This window comes from Sinocyclocheilus grahami, unplaced genomic scaffold (genome assembly GCF_001515645.1).
Source record: "Sinocyclocheilus grahami isolate Dianchi unplaced genomic scaffold, SAMN03320097.WGS_v1.1 scaffold1000.1, whole genome shotgun sequence".
In the NCBI taxonomy this organism is placed as follows: domain Eukaryota; kingdom Metazoa; phylum Chordata; class Actinopteri; order Cypriniformes; family Cyprinidae; genus Sinocyclocheilus; species Sinocyclocheilus grahami.
The window spans coordinates 240,894-267,408 of record NW_015506179.1 but is presented as its reverse complement, the minus strand read 5'-3'; the positions used below and the strand labels follow the sequence as shown (position 1 = coordinate 267,408).

General features: G+C 43.2%; 2 protein-coding genes across 2 annotated transcripts in view; one reads left to right on the top strand and one right to left on the bottom strand.

Annotated features, from left to right (window-relative positions):
• LOC107565410 (plexin-D1-like) overlaps nt 1-26,515 on the top strand; it is a 58,687-nt gene that overhangs the window by 26,971 nt on the left and 5,201 nt on the right. Inside the window, exons 12-33 of the mRNA XM_016250644.1 lie at nt 1,943-2,100; nt 3,514-3,659; nt 4,169-4,274; nt 6,891-7,030; nt 7,114-7,293; nt 7,607-7,691; nt 7,800-8,072; nt 9,008-9,157; nt 11,391-11,508; nt 11,863-11,970; nt 12,762-12,874; nt 17,751-17,855; nt 18,461-18,591; nt 19,400-19,598; nt 19,706-19,852; nt 19,959-20,115; nt 21,294-21,397; nt 21,737-21,800; nt 21,900-21,934; nt 22,731-22,910; nt 23,684-23,824; nt 24,265-24,339. Coding sequence (XP_016106130.1) covers nt 1,943-2,100; nt 3,514-3,659; nt 4,169-4,274; nt 6,891-7,030; nt 7,114-7,293; nt 7,607-7,691; nt 7,800-8,072; nt 9,008-9,157; nt 11,391-11,508; nt 11,863-11,970; nt 12,762-12,874; nt 17,751-17,855; nt 18,461-18,591; nt 19,400-19,598; nt 19,706-19,852; nt 19,959-20,115; nt 21,294-21,397; nt 21,737-21,800; nt 21,900-21,934; nt 22,731-22,910; nt 23,684-23,824; nt 24,265-24,339 — 2,915 coding nt within the window. The remainder of the gene's footprint in view (nt 1-1,942; nt 2,101-3,513; nt 3,660-4,168; nt 4,275-6,890; nt 7,031-7,113; nt 7,294-7,606; nt 7,692-7,799; nt 8,073-9,007; nt 9,158-11,390; nt 11,509-11,862; nt 11,971-12,761; nt 12,875-17,750; nt 17,856-18,460; nt 18,592-19,399; nt 19,599-19,705; nt 19,853-19,958; nt 20,116-21,293; nt 21,398-21,736; nt 21,801-21,899; nt 21,935-22,730; nt 22,911-23,683; nt 23,825-24,264; nt 24,340-26,515) is intronic.
• The window catches only part of LOC107565395 (keratin-associated protein 5-4-like), a 4,455-nt gene continuing 4,354 nt past the window's right edge, over nt 26,415-26,515 (bottom strand). Inside the window, exon 4 of the mRNA XM_016250619.1 lies at nt 26,415-26,484. Coding sequence (XP_016106105.1) covers nt 26,439-26,484 — 46 coding nt within the window. The 3' untranslated portion in view covers nt 26,415-26,438. The remainder of the gene's footprint in view (nt 26,485-26,515) is intronic.

The window sequence follows — 26,515 nt, the reverse complement described above, 5'->3', positions numbered from 1 at the left end:
CACACACACAGACACTCACACACAGACTCGCACACACTCACACTCTCACACACACTCACAAACACACAGACACACACACGCTCACACACACACACTCACACACACACACTCGCACACACACGTTTACTTAGCTATCTAAATGGGGACTCTCCATAGGCATAATGGTTTTTCTACTGTACAGACCGTATATTATATTGCCCTACACCAACCTTACACCTAAACCTACCCCTCACAGGAGACTTTGTGCATTTTTACAATTTAAAAAAACTTTGTTTACTTTATTTTTATATCAGTTTTACAAATGAGGACGTCCCCAAAGGGAGGTTTTTAGAGATTTTGTCAGGTTTAGCTCACTTTTGGGTACAAATTTGTCCCCAAAATATGGTTAAGTAGGTACACACACACACACTCGCACACACGCTCACACATACACACTCACACACACTCTCTCTCTCTCACACACACACACTCGCACACACGCTCACACATACACACTCACACACACTCTCTCTCTCTCACACACACACACTCGCACACACGCTCACACACACACACAGACACTCACACACAGACTCGCACACACTCACACTCTCACACACACTCACAGACACACAGACACACACACGCGCACACACGCTCACACATACACACTCACACACACACACTTGCGCACACACGTTTACTTAGCTATCTAAATGGGGACTCTCCATAGGCATAATGGTTTTTCTACTGTACAGACCGTATTTTCTATTGCCCTACACCAACCCTACACCTAAACCTACCCCTCACAGGAGACTTTGTGCATTTTTACAATTTAAAAAAACTTTGTTTACTTTATTTTTATATCAGTTTTACAAATGAGGAAAATTCTCTGAAGCGCCTTTGGAGACGGCTTATGGTAGAGAAATGAACATTCAATTCATGGGCAACAGCTCTGGTGGACATTCCTGCAGTCAGCATGCCAATTGCACGCTCCCTCAAAACTTGCGACATCTGTGGCATTGTGCTGTGTGATAAAACTGCACATTTTAGAGTGGCTTTTTATTGTGGCCAGCCTAAGGCACACCTGTGCAATAATCATGCTGTCTAATCAGCATCTTGATATGCCACACCTGTGAGGTGGATGGATTATCTCGGCAAAGGAGAAGTGCTCACTAACACAGATTTAGACAGATTTGTGAACAATATTTGAGAGAAATAGGCCTTTTGTGTACATAGAGAAAGTCTTAGATCTTTGAGTTCAGCTCATGAAAAATGGGGGCAAAAACAAGTGTTGTGTTTATAATTTTGTTCAGTATAATTTATTGTGTTAATTGCCATTTCTTAGTAATTAATTGTGAAATTTACTAGCAATTTCTGAGTGAAAATTATTTCTAAACCATTTTGTTAGTCTGCGAGGGAATGTGTAAATTTTGGTACTGATTTTAGGTCGTTTTTTAATCACCATCGTCTTCACTAGTTAACTTGAATGGTCCTGCAGTGTGACAAATGAATGAGCTCATTAAAAATTTACATGTAATAATTGATTTTATATTCAAAGAGACCAGCACATCCAGTTTTTGCTCATTAATGCTTGAAGCTTTCTCATGCTTCTGAAACTTTGCAGAATTGTTGTTTGAGAGTTCTCTGCTCATTTCCCATATCAAGATCACTGTTGTTGACGGGTATACAGTGAATAATCCAGTGAGGAGTAACACAGATATTATCAAATACACAGACTGGCTTGCAGGCCTGTAGTTTGTTGATGCTGTCATGTGCTCGTGTTCAGCATTCGTGGAGCCCAGGGCCTGTTGTGTGTGGGACAGTGTCCCCAGCTCACCCTGGCTGGATGTCATGTGTGACCCGGGTTAAAGCAACGGTTCAGACTTCTGGAAGGGCCTCAGAGGACAGATGTGTAATGATGTGTGTGTGTGTGTGTGTGTGTGTGTGTGTGTGTTTGCAGTGGAGGTCTACAGCTGCAGTGCGGGCAACAGCAACTGCTCTCAGTGTTGGGGCCGTCAGGCGCAGGGTCACATCTGTGTCTGGTGTGAGAACAGCTGTCAGCAGCAGGAGCAGTGCCACTCCATCACCACACGCTGCCCGGACCCACACATACAGAAGGTACAGCACACACACACACACACACGCTCACAAACACACTCACAAACACGCACAAACACACACACGCACACTCACTCACACTCACTCACGCACACACACTCACACACACACACGCACTCTCACACACGCACACGCACTCTCTCACGCACGCACGCACACACATTCGCACACACTCGCACACACACACACACACACATAGGCACACACTCACACACACATAGGCACACACACACACACACACACACATACACACACACACACACACGCACATACACACACACATACACTCACTCACACACACACACACACACACACACACACAAGCAGAAAGATGTCATGAACAGCAGTTAGGTCAGATAGAGACTTTAACTCCTGCTTCTCAGATGTTTCTTCTGAAGAGGCGGTTCACCTGAAATGAAAATCCAGTCATTGTTTATTCACCCTGCCATTCTTCTGAAGCTGTACGACCTTCTTTTGTTTTCCGGCCAAGGAACAAAGCATGTTATATTATTTAGACAAAGAAAGGAACTGAACTCAACTGAACTGTTCCTTAAACTGCTCTAGAGTTTCAGAAGGAGCCTCAACAATGTGTGTAATTCTGCTTAGATTCATCAAGATGCCAATCAGAATCTGCTCAAAATTTTAATTATCCAAGTTGCGTGATCCACTGTTATTGCTAATTTCCTTATTTCTTTATTTAGTGTTGTTCCCCCTAACTAAGTCATAACTGAGGCCTGCTTTATGAAAAAGCAACTGCTAAGAAATACATTGGGACACATATTATTTTAATGTGTCCCTGCTGTGTAATTACACAAATAACTATTGACTAATATTAATTAACAACATGTACCTACTATAGGTCAGGGTTCCTCAAATCTTGCCCTGGAGGATTTAGCGCTGCCGAGTTTAGCTCCAAGCCTGATCAAACTCCCCTACCTGAACTTTTCTAATGATCCTGAAGACATCGATTAGCATGCTCAGGTGTGTTTGATTAGGGTTAGAGATAAACTCTGCAGGAAAGTGGATCTCGAGGGCCAGATTTGAGGATCCTTGCTATATGTTATATAGCTTGTGTTTAGAGTTAGTTGCTTGTGTAACGCGTGTAACTTATATATATTTTATCCCTAGGTTATTGATAAAAAATAAACATGAACAACCTATGCTAATATAGGCATGGCTAACTAGCATACAAGATTTTATCATGGCTGCAACATCGGTGGGAACTGTACAAGAGCCACATGGCCCAGTGCTAGGATTTCAAAATAAACCGTGAGATGGTCTTCCCGCATTTCAGCTCTCTTCTGTGTGAACCTGACCATGTCTGACATGCCAGCGTGTGTCTGCAGGGTGCTGGACTGTGTTTGTACAGGTCATGGCGCTGGCTCAGCTCAATCACGCTGTGTTGATGTGCAGGTCGAGCCGCTGTCGGGGCCACTGACTGGCGGGACGCTGCTCACGGTGCAGGGCAAGAACCTCGGACACAGTGCTGCTCAGATCAACGTCTCCATCGGCCATGTGCCCTGCAGAATACTGCCACAACACTACACTGTCTCAGTCAGGTACAGGACACAGATCAAACACTCACAGCCTACATCAGCTCCGCATGTGTGCTCCACTGACTAACATGATCTTTACAGACATACGTACCTGGTTTTTGACTGAATGACAGATCCTGCAGTGACGTTTATGATGTGATTGACAGTTCAGACTGATATAATGTTGATTTGAGCTTCACTTGGTGTTCATCTGTGCTTCAGTTTTTACACATTTCACACTGGACACTGTTCATTGTACAAAAATAAACAATAATGATTCATTTAGCCTATAACGTAATGTAGGCACAAACCATGTCTATCCTTGTTGCAGGTGAAGCCATATTTAATGTCATCTGGGTTGTGCTGTAGTTTTATTCATGGCTTTTGAGGGCGTCACACAGCTAATTATCCAAACTTCACCAAATGACAGATGAGTTTGTGCAAAAACATACCGTGTGATTGCTGGACTGGACACACAGCGTTGATGTCAGGGCATTGGCTCGTGATCCAGCATTCTGTGTGTGTCGCTACAGGTTGGTTTGTGAGACTGGTGCATCGTGGGAACAGACGAGCGATCATGTGACCGTGAGCGTAGCTGGGAACGCAGCGGGCGTTTCAAAGGACATCTTCTCCTTTGTGGTACGTGCGAGCCATTTGTTCTCTGTTCACTTTCATTTCACACCCTCAGAGCGATGATCCTCTCCTGCAATCACTCTTTACTCTTCATCCCGATTTATTTTCCCATCACACCCTTCACTGTGTGTTAGACCACCGTCTCATGAGGGATATTACAGAATATGCTAACAGATGCTGATGGCATGATACTCACGACAGATCTCAACATTTTCTCCCAACTATCGCGTGATGTGATGGCATGTTTGACTGCATGAGCTCAGCTGAGTGAGAGGAAGGACGGTCCGCTCTCTAGATCAGCCTGATGTTGTCTGAGGCCGTTCCTGGGATGATTTCACTTTCACTCGGCATTGAGAGATACTGCACAGTGGCACGTGTGGTTTGCAGTGGTGCGACTGAGCAGATCCACACTGAGCCTTCAGACGGTTTTGCTTACTCTGATTTTAGGGGAAAGCCTGCTGGAAATCTGGTGGAAAATTGGTAAATGTATTCAAGAGAGCTGAGAGCCGCCTGTGGGGTGATTGAGTTTTAACTGCATGTTGTCGTTTGGACAGTAGCTGGTTTCTAGTTGGTCCAGCCACTCATTAGCTGGTCAACCAGCCACCGTTTTCTTGGTCCAACATTTTCAGTCAGCTTAGACCAGTTTATTACTGGCTTTTACCAACTAGAACGCAGCCACCATATTTCCAAACACAGCTAGCAGCTTAAGGAGAGCCAGACTCACAGCAGGACATCGTAACAGGTCAGACTCGAAGCTCTCCAACACACTGAAGAGCCCCAGACCACTCAAGACTGGGTTGGTGTGAAAACAGAAAACTAGAAAACAGGATTAGAAACTCTAAAGAGGAAAGACAGTACGACTCCCTGAGGAAGAGAGATGTGAATGTGAACTCCTCCAAATCTCCTTCCTCAAACCTTTAGCCCAGTCACTGAGCTCAGGAAACATCTGCTGAACAACCCTACACACACACACACACACACACTTACGCTTTAATATCCTCCTCTTGACCCTCAGCTAGTCTTTACCCCCACAGGATGTGATGTCATGTGTGGTCTGTGTGTGCTGTAGGGCTGGGCGATATAGCTAAAAATTTATCAACGATATAATGTTTCATATAGTTCAGTACCGATAATTATTGACATTTTTTATAATCTTTTTTAAAACAAAGAGCAATAGAATTTTTTTTTTTTACATTTAACCACTGTATTTTCTCAATTTATTGCAACAAACAACAATTTTTTTTTGTTTTAACAGTCAAAAACAAAATAAACAAATAGGCCACAGGAGGGCGCAGGGCAAAATAATGCAGCACATTAAATTGTCAACGCAAGGAAGTAACTGTCTATAAAAAAAAAACGTGCATTACGTCTAAATGAACTCATATAAATCAAATATAATTTCATAAATTGCATAAACAATTATGAACAAAACAGCATCATGTATTTATGCATTGCATAATACAAAGAGCCGAAGCGCCATTCACACAGACTGCCTTTAAAAACATACGAGACGCAGTGAAAAGGAATAAACCTCCACAAAAATGTGCGGCGTGTTTTCTTTAAGTTTAAACTGTTTTAACTTTGCATGGCTACATCTCTTGTGTGAGACGCGAGTGCAGCAGTTATATTCGTCCGTCTAAAGAATGCGCTGAATATGTGTTCTGTGTAAATGGCTTGGTTTCGGTTTGAACCTAATCAAGATCTTCTCCGCATCGAGCTTCTATATTTCTCTAATATTTTGAATGAAAAACGCAGCAGCAGCGCGTCTCGTGGGCTAGACTAACAAAACATTAATCTACAACAACGTCACTCACATCATCATCACCGCATCTCGTGCTCCACTGAAGACGCTCCCTGATGCACTCATAACATTCGATTGTACCATTTTTCTATCAGTCAAATGCAAATGTTTATTTTAAATTCGACTAATATTCATTCTTTACTCACAATCTCCTCATCACAGGCAGGCACAGCACTCATGTTTGTGTTTTTTGTGTGCTGTCTGTGTCACTCATAGCACGCGACTATATCGTGCACTATATCGAAAATGTTTTATATCGTTATCGAAGAAGGTGTACCGTAATTATTATTTAATATTATCAATAATATTGATACCGTTTTATCACCTAGGCCTAGTGTGCTGTATATGTTCACATGTGTAGCAGCGCTGACATTCACTCTGCATGCCACATTACTTCTCAGTGACATGCTAGTTTAAACTAACCTTCCAGAGCCGTTTATGGTTCTTGATGTGATCAAAGCTGCTGCTCTCTGACTTCATCAACACAGCTTTAGCTGCTTAAAACATGCTGAAATCTGCTAACTGTGCTACAGCATTCAGTGTTAAAGCCTTGCTGCTGGAAAATCCAGCCAAAGCCTGCTGAAAGTGGTCTCTGGAACATAACAGGGGGTTTGTAGTTGTTCCACGCTGGTTTAGCTGCTTGGCTGGTAGATCTTCAGCCTGTCACAACAGCTGTATTTTGGAAAAGTAGCTGATTTGTTGCTGGTCTGCCAGCTCTTTCCAGCGTGACGCTCAGTCAGTCAGATCTGGGAGAAGATTGAACCATAGTTTGTTTTTAACACTTCAAATAAGTATTTTTTTCTTGGTTCTCCACGGCACAGGAGCCCAGGCTGCTGGAGTTCACGCCGCGGCAGGGTCCCCTCGCTGGAGGAACCAGACTCACCATCCACGGCCAGTTCCTGGACGCTGGATCCACAGTCAACGTCGAGATCAACCGGACTCAGAACTGCACCGTCTTCATGTGAGCGTGTGTTCGTGGTAGGTCGTGTTTCACTGATATATCACGCATCTGCTGCTCATCACGTCTGTGGTATGCTTCTGCAGGCTGTCCAGTGACGTCATCGAGTGTGTGATGCCTCCAGCCAAACCGGCCATCGCTGAGAATGTGTCGGTGTGTGTGGTGTATGACAGCCAGCCGTGCCTCAGCGCTTCACCCAGCTTCACATTCACCTATGAGAAAAACCCTACTATCAGTCACATCAGACCCAACAGAAGCTTCCTTAGGTACAGAACCTGCAGAAGTCTAGTGTTGCTGTTCATAACCATTTACTGTAGACTCTGCATGGCATGTGAAACAGTATGCAGTATGCAAGCCGGTTCATTCATTACATTGGAAATGGAAGGTCTGGTTGAGTGCATTGCATTGTGGGATACAGTATTTTATGTAGGGTATTGTATTCTACTGCATACTGTGCAAAATACAGCCTACATGCTGCAGAATCTAGTATGCTGTTCCAAACACAGAGATCTTCAATGGCTTTACGTGTCACTTAGATCTTCGTTGCCCTGTGTTAATGTAATTGTGATGGTGTTGCAGCGGTGGTCGCAGTATCTCAGTCACTGGACACGGCTTCAATCTGGTGCAGTCTGTCAGGATGGAGGTGTCTGGAGTCGGACAGACGGTGAGATGAATAATGCTTTGTTTATTGGATAGAGATCAAAGTGCTGGTGTGTGTGTGTGTGTGATATTTCAGTCTGTGCGCTCATTCATCTGGATGTCATTTCCGCAGATCTGCTCCTGTGTGTCGTCTACTCTGATCGTTTGTCAGTCTCCTGCCGCCAATCAATCCCAGCAGGCCATGGCACATTTCTATCTCAACGAGGTGCTGTACAGAGGAGAGGACGTGTCTCCATCAGGACGAGGGTCGGACGAGGACGAGGACGAGGAGCCTCACGCTGATGCCTTTCACTTTGAATATGTGGAGGATCCGCAGTTCTATACGGCCAACAAAGAGAAACTCATCAAACATCATCCCGGAGAGCCTCTCATCCTCATCATCAATGTGAGTGAGTGTGTGTGTGTCGATCATCTAGACCTAGACGGCGTCTTTAACGAATAATTCAAACAAAAATGAAAATATACACTCCTTCAGGTGATCATAGATGTGGATGAGTTTGTTTGTTCATTGGAACAGATTTGGAGAAATTCCATCAGTGTCTCAGCAATGGATGTTCTGCAGTGAATGGGTGCCGTCAGAATGAGAGTCCAAACAGCTGATAAAAACATCACAATAATCCACAAGTAATCCACAGCACTCCAGTCCAACAGTTAACATCTGGAGAAGACAAAAGCTGAAACTAATCCAGCATTACGACGTTTTTAACTAAAATACGAGTCCATAATCCATAATAACTCTTCCTCCAGTGAAAAAGTGTTCTGGTATGAATCAGGAGAGAAATCTGCACAGATCAAGCAGCATTTAAACAGCTCTAAACAAATATGTGGCTGGATTTTGATGTGAGAGACAACAGGAGATGACACACACACAGACACACTCACTCACTCACTCACTCACTGACTCACACACACACACACACACACACACAGACAGATGCAGTAAGTGTTGGGGAAGTCCAGATCTGTGTGGCAGGATGTTATGAGTTTCTGAGGGTCAGACAGGAAGTACCTAACAGGCGCAGAAGAGCCAGGGAGTTTTATTTTCATTCTCTCCTGAAGAATTGGAGAGGAAGGAAGGAAGGATGAAGACATGAAGCCGGTGTCTGTGTGTTTGCTAATTATCATAGGATGTTTAGTTGTTCATATTTGTGTTGCACTGTGACCTAAACAGCTGTGATGAGTGACAGGACATTCCGTCAATCACATGGTTTGTGTTTCCACTGTGAAATACTGGAGAGAATCCTCCATCACTTACAGTATCTGTATATTTAACATCATAGACACATAGTCTCATGAAGCGTTTGTGTGTTGGTGTGTCAGAAAGGGCCGAGCGTGCTGGACCTGACGCTGCAGGAATACTCCGTGACGATTGGCTCAGACCTCTGTGACATCACCTTCCACAACGAGCAGCTGTTCCACTGCACCATCAACAGATCCCTGAGCGCCAGCACTGGAGAATTGCCCATTACCGTGAGTCCTCACACACACACACACACACACACACACACACACACACACTCACACTCACACACACACACACACACACACTCACACTCACACACACACACACACACACACTCACACTCACACACACACACACACACACACTCACACTCACACACACACACACACACACACTCACACTCACACACACACACACACACACACTCACACTCACACACACACACACACACACACTCACACTCACACACACACACACACACACACTCACACTCACACACACACACACACACACACTCACACTCACACACACACACACACACACACTCACACACACACACACACACACACACTCACACTCACACTGCTGCGACCAGACAATAAACCCACAAATCTGACCAAAACTTTATACTTACAAGTGGTAGAGAAGTGTAATCCTTTTAAACACATTTTAAATGTATAACTATTTACAACAAAACCCAAGATCTGCCCAGAATCATAAGATAAATAGACAAAAAAAAAAACAACAACAACAACAGTGAAAAGTAAAGGCTGCAGTAGTTTGCTAATGTTTTTTTCTGTAGGTTAATAAGCAACACTGCTGCTGATTTACACCATTACATGTTTTGAAGAAGCGGTCATCCTGTGGAAAGCAGAGGTTCATCTTCACATGCTGCATCACGACTCACTGTGACTTACAGACCGTTACTGGACCCTGAACGTCTTTATTTGTGCCTCACACACACACACACCCACACGCCCTCATCACCCTTATCAGTGCGCTGGATCTGACGCTAATCATGTTACAGCGTAAGCATCTACTCAGTGTTCATCACTGGAGACTCTATCGGTAGAGAAGTGTAATCTTTTTAAACACATTTTAAATGTATAACTATTTACAACAAAACCCAAGATCTGCCCAGAATCATAAGATAAATAGACAAAAAAAACAAAACAACAACAACAGTGAAAAGTAAAGGCTGCAGTAGTTTGCTAATGTTTTTTCTGTATGTTAATAAGCAACACTGCTGCTGATTTACACCATTACATGTTTTGAAGAAGCGGTCATCCTGTGGAAAGCAGAGGTTCATCTTCACATGCTGCATCACGACTCACTGTGACTTACAGACCGTTACTGGACCCTGAACGTCTTTATTTGTGCCTCACACACACACACACCCACACGCCCTCATCACCCTTATCAGTGCGCTGGATCTGACGCTAATCATGTTACAGCGTAAGCATCTACTCAGTGTTCATCACTGGAGACTCTATCTGCTCATCAACCAGCACGGGAACTTTCTTTAGTGTGCTCAACATCAGACACCAAAGCAAGTGCTGATCAAGCCCTGAACCGCCCTGATATCAGCGCACCTGTTTTCATGACTGAAATCCCCCGCTCTTTGTTTGGTCTGATTGTGAAACAGCAGCAGCTATATTTAACACGCTGCGGTCTGAAGACCGTGACGCAGCTAATGAAGCATTAGCAGAGAGAGCACTGAATGTCTGAAGAAACACATGTCAACAAACATCTGAGTCTGAGCTCCAGGCAAGCATTCAGAGCGCTGAACTGCAAGAGTGACTGTGAACATGGAGAGTCTTCCATCATGTCCATCCACGTCTATATGACTCTCATCTGTGGAACACAGACGATAACGTAAAGGATCTCTGAACAGAGCATCAAAAAAGTAGCCCAAGACTGTTGATTCAAGTGATCTGAAGCCGTGTGACAGATTTATATGTGAGGAATAGACCTAACTATCATTGATTTGCTGAAAACCTTCTTTTCCTCCATGGTTGTTCTTTCTACAGCCCCATTCCAGTCAAAATCATTTCAGTTGTTTATTGGATTCTGAATGGAGTGTTTTGATCACTGGGAACACAAGTGACGAGCAGCATTCAGTTTAAAATGTGAGAAGCACAGATGATGGCAGTGTTCAGAAAGACCAGATGATTTCAACAGACTCAAACACAATATCAGCGCTGGCCAACTGTGAACAAACCTCTGCAGAGACAGAAGAGTAGAGCAGAATAGAATAGAATAAGAATAGAATACAATATAATAGAGCAGAATAGAATACAGCAGAATAGAATAAGAATAGAATACAATATAATAGAGCAGAATAGAATAGAACGACAGTCAGATACTCCAGGATGATGGGACACTCGTGACGGTCCTCTGTTCTGCGTGTGTTTGAGCTTCGTTTGTGCTTGAGTCTGATCTTCCACCGGTGTGTTGCAGGTGCGTGTGGGTCATTTCCGTAAGGTGATAGCGATGGTGCAGATGGGTGGAGGCAGTGAGCTGGCCATCGTCATCTCCATCGTGGTGTGCTGTGTGCTGCTGCTGCTGTGCACTGTGGGTACGTCTCTCTTCATACAAACACTCGTCAGACAGCAGATTTGTGATGTTACAAACCTGTAGAGATGCTCAGATGTTCTGGATGACTTTCGGATCATCTCAGATCCTGCTGGAGATCAGGATCATCAGCTTTAGAGAGACACACTGAGACAATCTGAAATCCACATACAGTTTCAGTTCAGCGTCTCACTCTGATGATTATGATTGCAATGTACTTTGTACTGGTTTTTAATGCAGAAGAGAAGCATTTCCACTAGTGATCTCTTGGACTGTTTGTAAGCTGTTGAACGTGTGTGTTTCCAGCATGAATAACCCCTTTGTGTGTGTGTGTGTGTGTGTGTGTGTGTGTGTTCAGCGCTGGTGGTTTACTGCACTAAGAGCCGCAGGGCAGAGAGGTATTGGCAGAAGACTCTGTTACAGATGGAGGAGATGGAGTCCCAGATCCGTGATGAGATACGCAAAGGTAACACACACACACACTCACACACACACACACAGCGCTAGTTCCAGAATCTCAGCGCTGGTGGTTTACTGCACTAAGAGCCGCAGGGCAGAGAGGTATTGGCAGAAGACTCTGTTACAGATGGAGGAGATGGAGTCCCAGATCCGTGATGAGATACGCAAAGGTAACACACACACACACTCACACACACACACACAGCGCTAGTTCCAGAATCAGCTTGTGACTTTTCACCACAAACCACTGCTTCACATAGACTGTAGTGTGTGTGTGTGTGTGTGTGTGTGTTCTGGTATATATGGTTTATGAGTATGAGATTATACAAATGTGTATAATGAAATGGTTACTACAACGTAAACATGGTTTATGAGGTTTACCCTTCCTGTGTCCCAGTAACCCAAAAGGCTTAAAAAAACATACTAAACTGTTTGTTTTTTTTAAGTAAAAAAAATGCCTGTAGTTTAGTGTGAGGGGTAGGGTTAGAGTATGAGGATAGAAAACACACTAGAAAAAAACATCACGGAGAGTCCCCGTAAACCCCATATGCAAGAATGTGTGTGTCCAAAGCCATTTAAAAACCTCTTCGTATTAACACTGTAAATCATAAGCTGAAACACACAAACAGTGTTCAAACAGAAAACTCAATCACTGTAAGAATGCATGACACATCCTCAACGGGGAAAACAGTTCATGCATGAAACATCTTTTTCTGCATACTCTGATGTTTTGTGTTTGGGTTGATGTTAGTGGTTTAGTCACACGTGTGATGACAGCCGTGTGTTTGTGTGTGGCAGGCTTCGCGGAGCTGCAGACTGATATGACGGATCTGACTAAAGAGCTCAATCGCACACAGGGAATCCCCTTCCTGGAGTACAAGCAGTTTGTCACACGCACCTTCTTCCCCAAGGTTTGATCGCTACACACATGTGCCATTACACATGTACAAGCCATGAATTACAGCTCAATGATGGAAAACACGAGCAACACTGAATTTACAAGATTAGATAGAGTTGACTCTGTTTGGTGTGTGATGTGCTTAAATAGATACTCAGAGATGTTTGTCAGTATTATCTCAAGAGTTGATGTGAACTGTAAGCCGCATTTAAATGTCTTTGCATTGCATATCAAACCAAGTGATGCTTATTTTAAAGGAAGAAGCACAAACACACTTTTTCAAGCAAAACATCAGAGAATTATTATAATTATGACACAACAGATATGACGGAATAGATATCATGACACTTTCCGTCAGATGCTGGTGGATGATGTCGGTCGTTCATGTGATTCTCTACACTTCATAGACTTCATACATCTGCTGAAATCCTAAAGCCATACTAAAGATCACTGTCAGAGCAACTGGTGAAAAATGCCTGGATAAACTAAAGCTAGTTGTGAGGAACCTCTAGCATCATCTGTCTAAACATGACACTTGGTCTGATATTTCTTTATGTGAAACTGGTCTTTTCTTATTTGAGACACTGGATTGGAGGATTTGTCCATCGTACAAATGATTTGTAGTTTATTAAAGAGTTAAAAGTCTTCAGCCAGGGCAGATACAGGACTCATATCCCCTATTTTTATTCTCCAGTGAAAACCGCAAATGTTGCAATTTTCCAGTCTTAGTGTCTGCACAATACTGGGCACAGAGACAAGAAACTCCTGAATACTCCCTCCAGCGCACTGACACAATAGACTGCGTTTAGGGGAATTCTGTGTGTGTCTGCTGCTAATAGACTTTTACAGTGAGCTCAAACAAACTGCAGTCCTGGGATGGGAATCAAAAGAGACATTATTCTGATTCTGATTCAGTTCCAGTGCTCCACTGATGTTCAAGGTGACATATCATGAAAATCTGACTTTTCCAGGTTTTAAGTGTTATAATCAGGTCCCCGGTGCATCTACAAACCAAGGAAATGTGAAAAAGATTAACGCAGTAACTTTGTTTTGGTGAGCCTTTTTCTGCAAGCATCTGAAAAAACCAGCGCGTCTGATTTCGCTCCCTTGGTGACGTGGCAAAGGGATCTCATTATAATATCACCGCCCCTTAATCTGTAAGTTTACAGCCAGGGGCGCCGTTGTTTTTATTTCACAAGAGCTCTAATGCCACGGCGAAAGTTTAAGCAAAACATGGGGGTATCATACCACTAAACATTCATACTGGTATCGGTATTGGGCCCGATACTGAGCTCCTGTACTCGTACTCGTGCTCGTTAAAATGCCCCGATACCACACAGCATGTGTTAAGCGCCATATTCAGACAAAGAAACACTGACAACAGAACAACAGACAGCAGAATGGTTATTAGAGATTAAGGATGTCTACGAAGTATATGTATACAATGAATATAATGTTAAAATTCAGTATTAACGCCTGTATAGCTGATGTGTGCGAGCTGATGAGCAAAGCACGCTGAGTGGATTGAGTGCGCGGCAACGCAGATGCGCGAGCTTGTCCAGTGAATATCCCTTTCTCACAGACATCACTGGAAAGGTTGTAGTTCGGTCGGATATGTCAAAAACAAGTAAGTAAAACAATGCACAAGTTACTTAACGGTAGGGAGAGAGAGAGAGAGCGCGCGCAATTCTGTTGTGTGATCTTTGATGTTCACTCACTTAGCACACGCATCATTTGGATTAAAACTAAACCATAAAAATAAGACCATTTATAGGGGCATTCACTATAAGTGATGTTTATAAACAAATTTCGAGAGGAGCACACACAGATAATTAACACGGCCAGTCCATCATTAGTGATTACACCATTTATCCAATCAGCACAAGAGAAAACTCCTATAAATAACCAAGTACATCCTACCTTCGTTATCTCTCGACTTTCAGTATCCCTCCGCCACCCCGACCCCGCACCTTCAGCATAGGTTCTACCCCAGACTCGGGAGTCTTGCCGAGCTCTGAGCCCTCTCCCTGGACAGCACGCCAAATACGCATAACCTTTATTTAATTATACGAAAGTGTGAACTCGTGAAACATTATTTATTTTCAACCTTAGGCATACACGAATCTAGCAGACTGTGTGAAATGCGCTAGCTGTACTACTTGTCCCTCTCATTCTTCACCAATACAAATGCGTGCACGCGTTGCGCGTGTTTTGCTTGCTTGAGTGTTTCTGGAATATAAATCGCAACATGTTTCAGATGAAAAAAAAACAAAACCGTGACTTCTATTTCTGAAAATATCACAGTTAGGAGATTTATAACGAGTGGTTCCCTGCATTATTATAGCAAAGTGCGTGATTAGAGCCGCTGCAATGGAGCAGCTCTAATGCTATTAAATTAAAGATGATGTACCATAGACAGTGAAAGTAACAAAAACTTGTAAAATACATTTTAGTGGGCATAGTTAAGTGTGAAAATAACAGAAGGATATACAGTCAAACCAAAACCAAAAATTATAGAGAGACCAGATATAATTTTTCATATTTTTTTACTAGTGGGTGCAGGACAGTGTAGTTCATTTATGTAAGTGAGGATAGCAAAATAAAGTAAACTGTGACAAATTATACCCAAAAATTGTTCACACAGTGGACTACCAGCAAAACTGATACAAATTTGGGACCAAAAGGGTCTGGGGGGAAAAAATGAAGTTCAGGTTTGTATGAAGCTGGCTGACAGCATGCCCAGGAGACTATATGCTGTCATTAAGGCTAAGGGTTGCCCAACTAAGTATTGATAGTTGTGTAAATATTGTCATACTAACAGCTGTCTGAATAATTTTAGGCTGATTGTAATTCATTACATACCTTTCTATCAAAGTTATCTAACATTATCAAGCTGAATTTGTTCTGACACAGTTTAACTCTTGAGTTCTTCTCATGTTTTATTACCATTTTACATTTACGTTTAGTCATTTTGCTGACGCTTTTATCCAAAGCGACTTACAATTGGGGAATACATAAAGCAGTTCTTCTTAAAGAGAACAGTCACAGGAAGTGCTTGAAATACCAAGTTTTAGGCATTGTTCAAATAAGTACAAGCTAGAAAAGGGAAGGAATAAATAAAGAAAATATATATATATTTTTTTAAGATGAAGTCAAGTAGCGTTTAAAGAGATGAGTCAAGCTGTCGCTTGAAAATTGTCAGGGATTCAGCATTCCGGATAGGGGTGGGAAGATCGTTCCACCAGCCAGGAGTGGTGAACGAGAATGTTCTGGAAAGTGATTTTGAGCCTCTCTGTGATGGTACCATGTGGCGTCGCTCACTAGCGGATCTCAGACTTCTGTAACCAACTAACATTATACATACTATTTTTGTTTATGTACCCAATATTTTAAAAAATTACAAATGCAATAAACATCTGTATCGGTACTCAGTATCGGCAAGTACAAAAAATAAAAGTATCGTATCGGGCGAGTACTGGAAAAAGGGGTATCGGTGGATCCCTAATGCTAACTGTTCTGTGTTTGGCTGCACAGACGAGCACAGAACACTGTTTAGAGTCCCAGCCTCAGAGACAACAGAGCAGTGATTTATTGATTTATTTAATGTATATTGCTGCTGCCACACAGATCTAAAATAAACATGCGATTTAGTTCCCAGCTGTTTACCTTCACAGACATAACCCACTGTTTGTGTAACTCGTGTTTTTAACGTTAACTTGTGTGTGAAAGAGAACTTAGTTTAGTACTCGCATGCTGTGACAGCCGCTTTCTGTGCGTGTGCTTCAGATGTGTGCGCTCAGAAAACCGTGGATCAGAAGTTTAAACTCATAAGGTTTAAAACGCATGATTTCAGCGCAATAAACATGATAATCAGAACCAAAACAGATGTTTTTAGCAGGTACGAGCTGTAAAGGTGCAGCTCTATTCTGGAAAAGGGGGCGGGGAGTAGCAGCTCATTTGCATTTAAAGAGACAGGCATGAAAAATAGTGTTTCTCTGCTTCCACTCAAAATAGGCATTTTCAAAATGATATAATAAATGATGACGAGCACAGAACACTGTTTAGAGTCCCAGCCTCAGAGACAACAGAGCAGTGATTTATTGATTTATTTAATGTATATTGCTGCTGCCACACAGATCTAAAATAAACATGTGATTTAGTTCCCAGCTGTTTACCTTCACAGACATAACACACTGTTTGTGTAAATCGTGTTTTTAACGTTAACTTGTGTGTGAAAGAGAACTTAGTTTAGTACTCACATGCTGTGACAGCAGCTTTCTGACCGTGTGCTTCGGAAGTGTGCGCTCAGAAAACCGTATATCAGAAGTTTAAACTCATAAGGTTTAAAACGCATGATTTCAGCGCAATAAACATGATAATCAGAACCAAAACAGATGTTTTTAGCAGGTACGAGCTGTAAAGGTGCAGCTCTATTCTGGAAAAGGGGGCGTGTGACAGCCGCTTTCTGTGCGTGTGCTTCAGATGTGTGCGCTCAGAAAACCGTGGATCAGAAGTTTAAACTCATAAGGTTTAAAACGCATGATTTCAGCGCAATAAACATGATAATCAGAACCAAAACAGATGTTTTTAGCAGGTACGAGCTGTAAAGGTGCAGCTCTATTCTGGAAAAGGGGGCGGGGAGTAGCAGCTCATTTGCATTTAAAGAGACAGGCCCGAAAAACAGCATGTTTCTGCTTCCACTCAAAATAGGCATTTTCAAAATGATATAGTAAATGATCTGTGGAGTATTTTGAGCTGAAACTTCACAGACACATTCTGGGGACACCAGAGAATAATATGTCTCCTTTAAGGAAACTGAACATGTTTAACGTCATTGGTTTTGTTGATGTCAGAATGCTCTTGTGTGGCCTGTGTGTGTGTTTGTGCAGATGTGCTCTGACTACGAGAGGCGTCTGGTTCAGCCGGTGTATGAAAACAATCCTCTCGGCCCGCGAGCTCTGTCTGAAACACATCCTCTGCTGCAGGACTGGCAGGTGAGATGCACACATACTACAATCAGTCCAGAAACACTCCTGAACATTGTTCTGTCGGCTCATTATACCACGGTTCATGTAGGTTGTGTGTTTGCAGTAAAGCACAGATTCAGCAGATGCGTTCACCCAAAAATGATAATTCTGTCATTAATTACTCACCCTCATGTCATTCCAAACCAGAAGAGCTTTGTTCATCTTCAGAACACAAATGAAGATATTTTGATGAAATCCGAGAGCTTTCTGACCCTGCATAGACAGCAAGGGACCTGAAATGTTCAAGGCCCATTTTGATGGATAGCTATAAGTTTCAAATGTTTGAAGAATTGTTTTGCACAGTTGGGAAATTATTGTTGTGATTCCCATGTGCAATTGTGAAACTTCAGTATCGTTCAACAGGGTGTTTTTTAAGAGGAAGAATTTATTCTTCAAAAATCACCTAATGACTCATGCCAAACATTATTCTAGAAAGAGTGCATAAGGGCATCATGTCGTGTGTGAACATGTTAATGCACTTTAAGACCCACTGCATGCATACATACATACCCTTTAGTAGTTTGAAAATAAATGCTTTGTACTGTTTTATGTGTCTCTTCTCTCCATGTTAGTCATCTAATAGAATGCGGCCCAACCTTGAGGAGGGGATCACACTGTTTTCCACTCTTCTCAACAACAAACACTTCCTGGTCACCTTTGTTCACGCTCTCGAGCAGCAGAAAGACTTTGCCGTAAGAGACAGGTGAATACAGAGAAATACAAACAAGAACAATAACAGGATCCAAGCACAGCCCAACGCTCCTGAACAGCACTATAGACGTTTCATAGCTAAATAAATTATAGGGGTTTATAAAGTGCAAATTGAATAAAGTTACAGTAACGGCCGACACTCTACATGGTTACAAGCTCAGCACTTGACATCTCGTAAGTAGCACTTAAAGCACGTCCTTATGCAGTCATATATGTGCAATGTCAGGAATCGCACTAAAAATAATAAAATATCACTCTTAGAAAATGCTCTGAACAGCTATAGTACGATCAATCACTATTGGGAAACCAGGCGCAGATTATGTGCTGCTGGCTGAATTCAGTGAGAAATGTTGGAGTTCATGTTGCGATCTTGACGTGACGTGACATGTGGCCTAGTATGGTGACCCATACTTGGAATTAGTGCTCTGCATTTAACCCATCCAAAGTGCGCACACACAGCAGTGAACACACACACACACACAAACCCGAAGCAGTGGGCACCTCAGTCATGGTATTGAAGGTGGAAGAGAGCGCTGTACATTCACTCCCTCCACCTACAATCCCTGCCGGTACGAGACTCGAACCTGCAACCTTTGGGTTACGAGTCCGACTCTCTAACCAAGTATTTGATCAGCGCTTTGATGGCCAGTGTTGTCGTGTGTGTCTGATGAGCTGTAGTGCTGGAGTTAGAGCTCTGTGGAGGACAGGCCTTTCCCCATCTCCATCACCAGCGTCAGTGTGAATGCTTTCAATTACTGATGTATCTCATGATGCGCACGCATTCTTTCATTGATGTTTAGGTGCAGTCTTGCCTCTCTGCTCACGATTGCCCTCCATGGTAAACTGGAGTACTACACCAGCATCATGAAGGAGTTGCTAGTGGATTTGATCGACGCTTCAGCCTCCAAAAACCCCAAACTGATGCTCCGGCGGACTGAGTCAGTCGTGGAGAAGATGCTCACCAACTGGATGTCCATCTGCATGTACAGCTACCTTAAGGTTTGTGCCCAAGTACACTAGACTGTGTGATGTAGCTGGAGCTGACGGCTTCAGTTCATCGACTGTATGAGCGTGCTCGTAAGCGGTCGTTTCTCTCGCACCCTCAGGAGACGGTCGGCGAGCCGTTCTTCCTGCTGCTGTGCGCCATCAAGCAGCTGATCAACAAGGGCTCGATCGACGCCATCACGGGGAAGGCACGCTACACGCTCAACGAGGAGTGGCTCCTTCGAGAAAACATCGAAGCCAAACCGCAGGTGAGCTCCAACACACATGACTGACCTTTCTTTCCACCCATGAAGTCACACCGATGACGGGGTTGCGCAGTGATATGACTTCTCTTCCCCTCCGTCTGCCTTCCAGAACATCAACGTCTCGTTCCAGGGGTTTGGTATGGACTCAGTGAGTGTGCGTGTGATGAACACGGACACCATCTGTCAAGTGAAGGACAAAATACTAGAGGCCTTTTACAAGAACCTGCCCTTTTCGCAGTGGCCTCGAGAAGAGGATGTTGATCTGGGTAAATATCCCTCAGTGACGAGCGTCTGTTCATGCTGGACTCACTCGAGAGGCAGTCACTTGTTGCTCAGTAGCTGAGTCATTCTTTATATGCAGTGCTTTTACACCATCATGAAACAGCATTCGTGAGACAGGCATGTGCATCAGAAGAATCAGAACAGGGTAAATATTAAAGGGGTCCTATTATGCTTTTTCACTTTTTCAACTTTAGTTAGTCTGTAATGTTGCTGTTTGAGCATAAAAAATATCTGCAAAGTTACAAAGCTCAAAGTCCACTTCAAAAGGAAATATCACTTTTCAAAAACTACAACGAATGACTCGTTTGGACTACAACGCATATTTTCCGGAATTTGTGATATTACAAATATTGACGAATGGGACGAGACCTGGTTGAGCTGCACTAGAGAAGGCAACGAGTGTTATCACTATGTCGGAGACACAAACTTAGAGTGGTTACAATCATCCGGGTTTAAATCGCGCTCAAATTGATTTGATTTTGACGCAATATTTACACTGAAGCTCGCAGCAGGTGGCTATGGTAAGAGGCATGACATTTCCCGAACAGGTGCCGAGTGGAGACAATCACAACACACACTGGCCCAGCTAACCAATCACAGTACACACTGGCCCAGGTAGCCAATCACAGCATACACTGGCCCAGCTAACCAATCACAACACACACTGGCCCAGCTAACCAATCACAACACACACTGGCCCAGCTAACCAATCACAGCACACACTGGCCCAGCTAACCAATCACAACACACACTGGCCCAGCTAACCAATCACAGCACACACTGGCCCAGCTAACCAATCACAGCACATCTCGTATTTCAGAAGGCGGGCCTTCATTTGATACAGGAACTATTCGAGTCGTTCATGCCAGACTGGGGAGAGAGGTGTTGTAATGTAAAATATGTGAAAAAGAATGTGTTTTTCGAACAACCTAGTATGAGAGCCTGTTCTAGTACACCCCCAAAACTAAATCAAGACTTTGTAAAAGAGCATAATAAGACCCCTTTAAAAACTTAAGAAGCAAGATATGAGGATGACAATGTATATCAGTTTATGAAGGAAACTCTGTTTGCGGTTTTCTGAATGAATGTAGAATCAGATTCAGACTCTAGCAGTGATTATTAGGCGAGTCGTGCTTGACTGTGATTGGTCTGTCCCGCTCAGAGTGGTTCCCAGAGGGCCGAAGCAGCAGAATCCTGCAGGATCTGGACGACACGTCTGTCATGGAGGACGGCAGAAAAAAACTCAACACCGTCTTCCACTATCAGGTGAGTGTATGTGCGAACTCTCGGAAACGGGATTTGCACAGAATCTGAAAACACATCAGTCACAGAAATGTATGATTTACTCCTCCTCTGTTTGTTTATTGTCTAATTTGATCATGCTTTCGGCTGCCATGGCTCTTGAGTGAGTTGTTACACTGATTTCAGCAGATTTTCCCCCTTAATTAGTGCGGAACATGTAAAAACTGGCTAATTCAGACAGAACCAACATGGAACCCATGGACCAACTCATTCAGGCCCATATTGTGCCCCACCATGAAATGCTGGTGGTGTGACCCCGAGTGACGCTCTTCACCCTAATGACCTCTGACCTGTCTCTTGCAGATCCCAGATGGAGCATCACTGGCCATGAGCATGAAGGACAAGAGAGAGAACACACTGGGCCGAGGTGACGATCACACATACGCACAAAACTCAAATATCCTACAAACTCAGTGACAAGCTCTTGGTGCTTCTTTTCCATGACCTTCTTTCTGTTGATTCACAGCGAAAGATCTGGACACAGAGAAATATGTCCATCTGGTGAGTGTGCTGGACGTCTCTCACACTAGAGTTTCCACATGTGTTCACACTAATGATCAAGACTCGGATCAGTGATCTCGATTGCTCAAACTGTCTGTTGAGAGCAGATCTTGTCATGTTCAGGACTCACATAATCCATCCTGACTTTGGTGATAACTTATGAAACATGTCTAGTTCAGTGACATGTTCCGACCCTTGAAACCCAAATGACAGAAAATCTGACCAATCACATCTCTCATTTGCACTGTGGGGTTTGGCCTTCAGGGTTTCACATCTTCACAGCGGGGGAAAATATGTGATGTAATTGCCATGAAATAAATAGTGCTTAGGGACTGTCAGACTGGGTTACACTTTATTTTGATAGTCCACTTTAGACATTCTACTAACTATAAATAACTTTGCAACTACATTTCAAATAACTCAACTGACTGCAACTACATGTCAACTAATGAGAGCATTTGTAGACTGTTAGGTTATGGTTAGTAGAATAAGTTACTGTCGTTGTAGAATGTCTGTTGAGCGACCATCAAAATAAAGTGTTAGCAGATATTAAGCAGACTAATACTTTGACTGCTAGTCGACATGTAGTTGCAACGTTATTTACAGGTAGTTGACTGTCTAAAGTGGACTATCAAAATAAAGTGTGACCTCAAGCAGCAGCCATGCTTCAAAACATACCTAACCTGCATATGCTGGGTTTTTCAACAGGGATAGTTTATAATCCTGAAGATGAAAACCAGTTACACTGGACAGGACAAGTGAATGAGTGTTAACAGCGTGTTTGCATCTGGGACAGTACTGTGATGTTCTCTGCGTGTCTCTCTGCAGTTTGCCTCTGCGCTTCTGGGTCAATATCCTGAAGAACCCTCAGTTTGTGTTTGATATCGATAAGACGGATCACATGGACGCGTGTCTGTCTGTCATCGCTCAGGCTTTCATTGACGCCTGCTCTCTCTCTGACCTGCAGCTGGGCAAAGTAAGAACACACACACTTCATAATTATTACTATGTGTGTCTATATGGCTGAAAGAATATAAACATGTTTCTCTCCATATATGGAAATGGAAGCTTTCATCACAGGAGCATCTCTTCGTACGACATCAAAAGAGAAAAGTCATGTGAGCTCTTTAAATGAGCGGTTTGGGGGAGTGAGGGAATGACCTTTGTGGTCAGATTCTCTCATACTGCAGTGGTCTGCCATTGATGTCTAAAGGTGTAGTCACCTTTGCGAGCAAAAACAGGTCCATTGTCTATCGTCATGTATGAAGCACAGCTCACACAGAAGTCACTTTCAAACCAAGCAGGCTTCTGGTGGTCAACACAGCAAATTCATGTGACCAACTTGAAAATAAGCAAAACCTGCACTCCCAATCACACAGATTCCTTTTGGAATGACTGGATATCACATGCACATTTCACAGAGCAATGTGAGCGCATTTTAAGGATTAAACCAGACGTAGAGAGGAGAAATTTAGAGTACAGGTCACATATATTTTCAGCTCAACCAGTCATCAGTTCAAACCAGTGTTCATTTGGCAAGAATTAATAGAGTCTGAACCAATAAAAGATTGCAGCAGGTTTGATGTGCATGTTTGCTGATAGTTAAGCATACATCTGACTGAATCGATCCCTGACTGATTTTAAAAGAGTCTTGATCATTAATGACACATTATAATCTCTATGATCACAATCAAAAACATGCAGCGTCGTACACATTCTGCATCTAATCGCTTGCTTGCTTTATTACAGGATTCTCCCACCAATAAGCTGCTGTATGCCAAAGAGATCCCGGAGTATAAGAAGAGAGTGCAGTGTTACTACAAACAGATTCAAGAGATGGCGCCGCTGAGCGAGCAGGAAATGAACGCTCACCTGGCCGAGGAGTCGCGGGTGAGCCAAGTGCACACTTCTAATCATGCTGCCTCGTTTTCTACACAGGCATCTGAGCTGTGAAACAGAGACCAGTTCATTTCACAATACACATTGTTTCAAAGTAGCTTTGCAGAAAATCATGATGTTAAAGTTTATAATATCTTAATATCTTCATGCCGTTTAGTCACATTTAGCAGATTTGAGCTGGATGATTATATAGTTACATTATGAGATGATATATAAACAATCACGCAGTTGAGATTTGCATATATCACTTTACGTGAGTGTACTGTATGCAAGATTGGATATACTTAGAGCAGCTGTATATGTTAATAATTATTCATTATAATCACCTGCATTATATATGTGAAATATGCCAGAATACAGAAATATCAAGTACATATGAAATATATACGTTTGTATACTTACAAAGAATTTCTGAATGGTTTTTGCTGCAGAGATACAGGAATGAGTTCAACACTAACCTGGCCGTAATGGAAGTCTACAAGTATGCCAAAAGATATCGCAATCAAGTGAGTCGTTCCTCCTGCTGTCTGTCTTCACACCTGCGGTGGTGTAACTGTCCTGAGCGTGTGTGAGCGTGCCGGCAGCAGAATGCAGATGCCCCGGGCCGATGTGAAGGTCCATTCTTGAGCCGTGATTGAGCTCATTTCTGCTGACAGCTGTGCTCTGAATAGGGCTCATTTTACATGTGCAATCGTCTGGGGGTTTGCAAAACAATGCTGATTATCGTAAATGTGCAGTGTACTACAGGAGCTTGAAGGAGCTGGCTTGTGTTTGGATTCTCTCTTTTTCTTGTTGATCAGAGAACAGATTTTTTTTTAACATTTCCAACTTAAATACATTTAGTTTTGCAGTCTGAACAGATAACACTGCATGTGCTCATTTCAAACTTTAAAGGCATAAAAAGCCCATAAATATATACAAAATAAATAAAGCATATTTTCAAACAACCTTTGCCCCTTACACTCATCACACTTTTGTGTTTACTCTTATCCTTAAAATATATTTTATGTGGGGCTTGACAGTAAAAAGCTAAAAAAAAATGTGTGGGATAAGCTTGAGTTTAGCTTGCCTGTTGAGAAGAACCTCTGCAAATTTGTCATCCCGATTGAATCCCAAACGTACAATTAAAATATGTAACTGATCGAACAAAAACTGTGGAGATCTGACAAAAACAGGTCTCAGAGAGGTGTTTATTACAAATAAAAATGAAAGCGAAAGCACATGGAATTGGCAGAGTGCGAGGGTCGTGGCGGGATGCAGATCCGTCACTCATGGTGCACCTCTGTGTCAGACAAACAAAAGAAGTGAGGAATATTTAACAGCAGCAGTCACGGTGATGATGAGGCGAGCACCAGTGAAGTGATCGCAGCCGCGCATCTCGTTTCTCATGCCCGCTCCGTGTGTCTGCTGGGCTGCGATCAAATGGACAGGGCAGCGCTTTTCACGAGTGGAGATCGCTACTAGACGAATCATGTAATTTGTTATTTATTTTTTTTATTTCTGTTCCTTTGTCATAAGTTATGCTATTACTCCATTCATTTATACTATCCAGCGCTCCCTGAACGCAGTCTCTGGCTTATTGCCAGTCAAGCGCAAGCACGCTGCAGGGACGCGTCTATAACGACTTTGATCTGATCATAAAGTATTTCCGAGTCACAGGGCTCAAGTCCAAGTCAAGTCTCGATATTCCTTTGTCGTAAGTTATGCTATTACTCCATTCATTTATACTATCCAGCGCTCCCTGAACACAGTCTCTGGCTTATTGCCAGTCAAGCGCAAGCACGCTGCAGGGACGCGTCTATAACGACTTTGATCTGATCATAAAGTATTTCCGAGTCACAGGGCTCAAGTCCAAGTCAAGTCTCGATTCCCTGCTGTCAAAGTCTAAGTCGAGTCTCAAGTCTTCTTTAATTATGTCGAGTCGAGTCGCAAGTCATCAAATTTGGGACTCGAGTCCGAGTCAAGTCTCGAGTCGTGTGACTCGAGTCCACACCCCTGCCACAACCCAAACTCAGCCTGCTACTGTACCCACAGCCCAAACTCAGCCTGCTACTGTACCCACAACCCAAACTCAACCTGCTACAGTACCCACAACCCAAACTCAGCCTGCTACAGTACCCACAACCCAAACTCAGCCTACTACTGTACCCACAGCCCAAACTCAGCCTGCTACTGTACCCACAACCCAAACTGAGCCTGCTACAGTACCCACAGCCCAAACTCAGCCTGCTACAGTACCCACAACCCAAACTCAGCCTGCTACAGTAGCCATACTGTACCCACAACCCAAACTCAGCCTACTACAGTACCCACAGCCCAAACTCAGCCTGCTACAGTAGCCACAACACAAACTCAGCCTGCTACAGTAGCCACGCCCCAAACTCAGCCTGCTACAGTAGCCACGCCCCAACCTCAGCCTGCTACAGTACCCACAACCCAAACTCAGCTTGCTACAGTAGCCACAGCCCAAACTCAGCCTGTTACAGAAGCCACACCCTAAACTCAACATTCTAGAGTAACCACACCCCAAACTCAGCCTGCTACAGTAGCCACACCCCAAACTAAACATTCTACAAAAGCCACACCCCAAACTCAGCCTACTACATTAGTCACACCCCAAACTCAACCTGCTACAGTAGCTACACCCCAAACTCACCACAGCCACACCCCAAACTCAGCCTA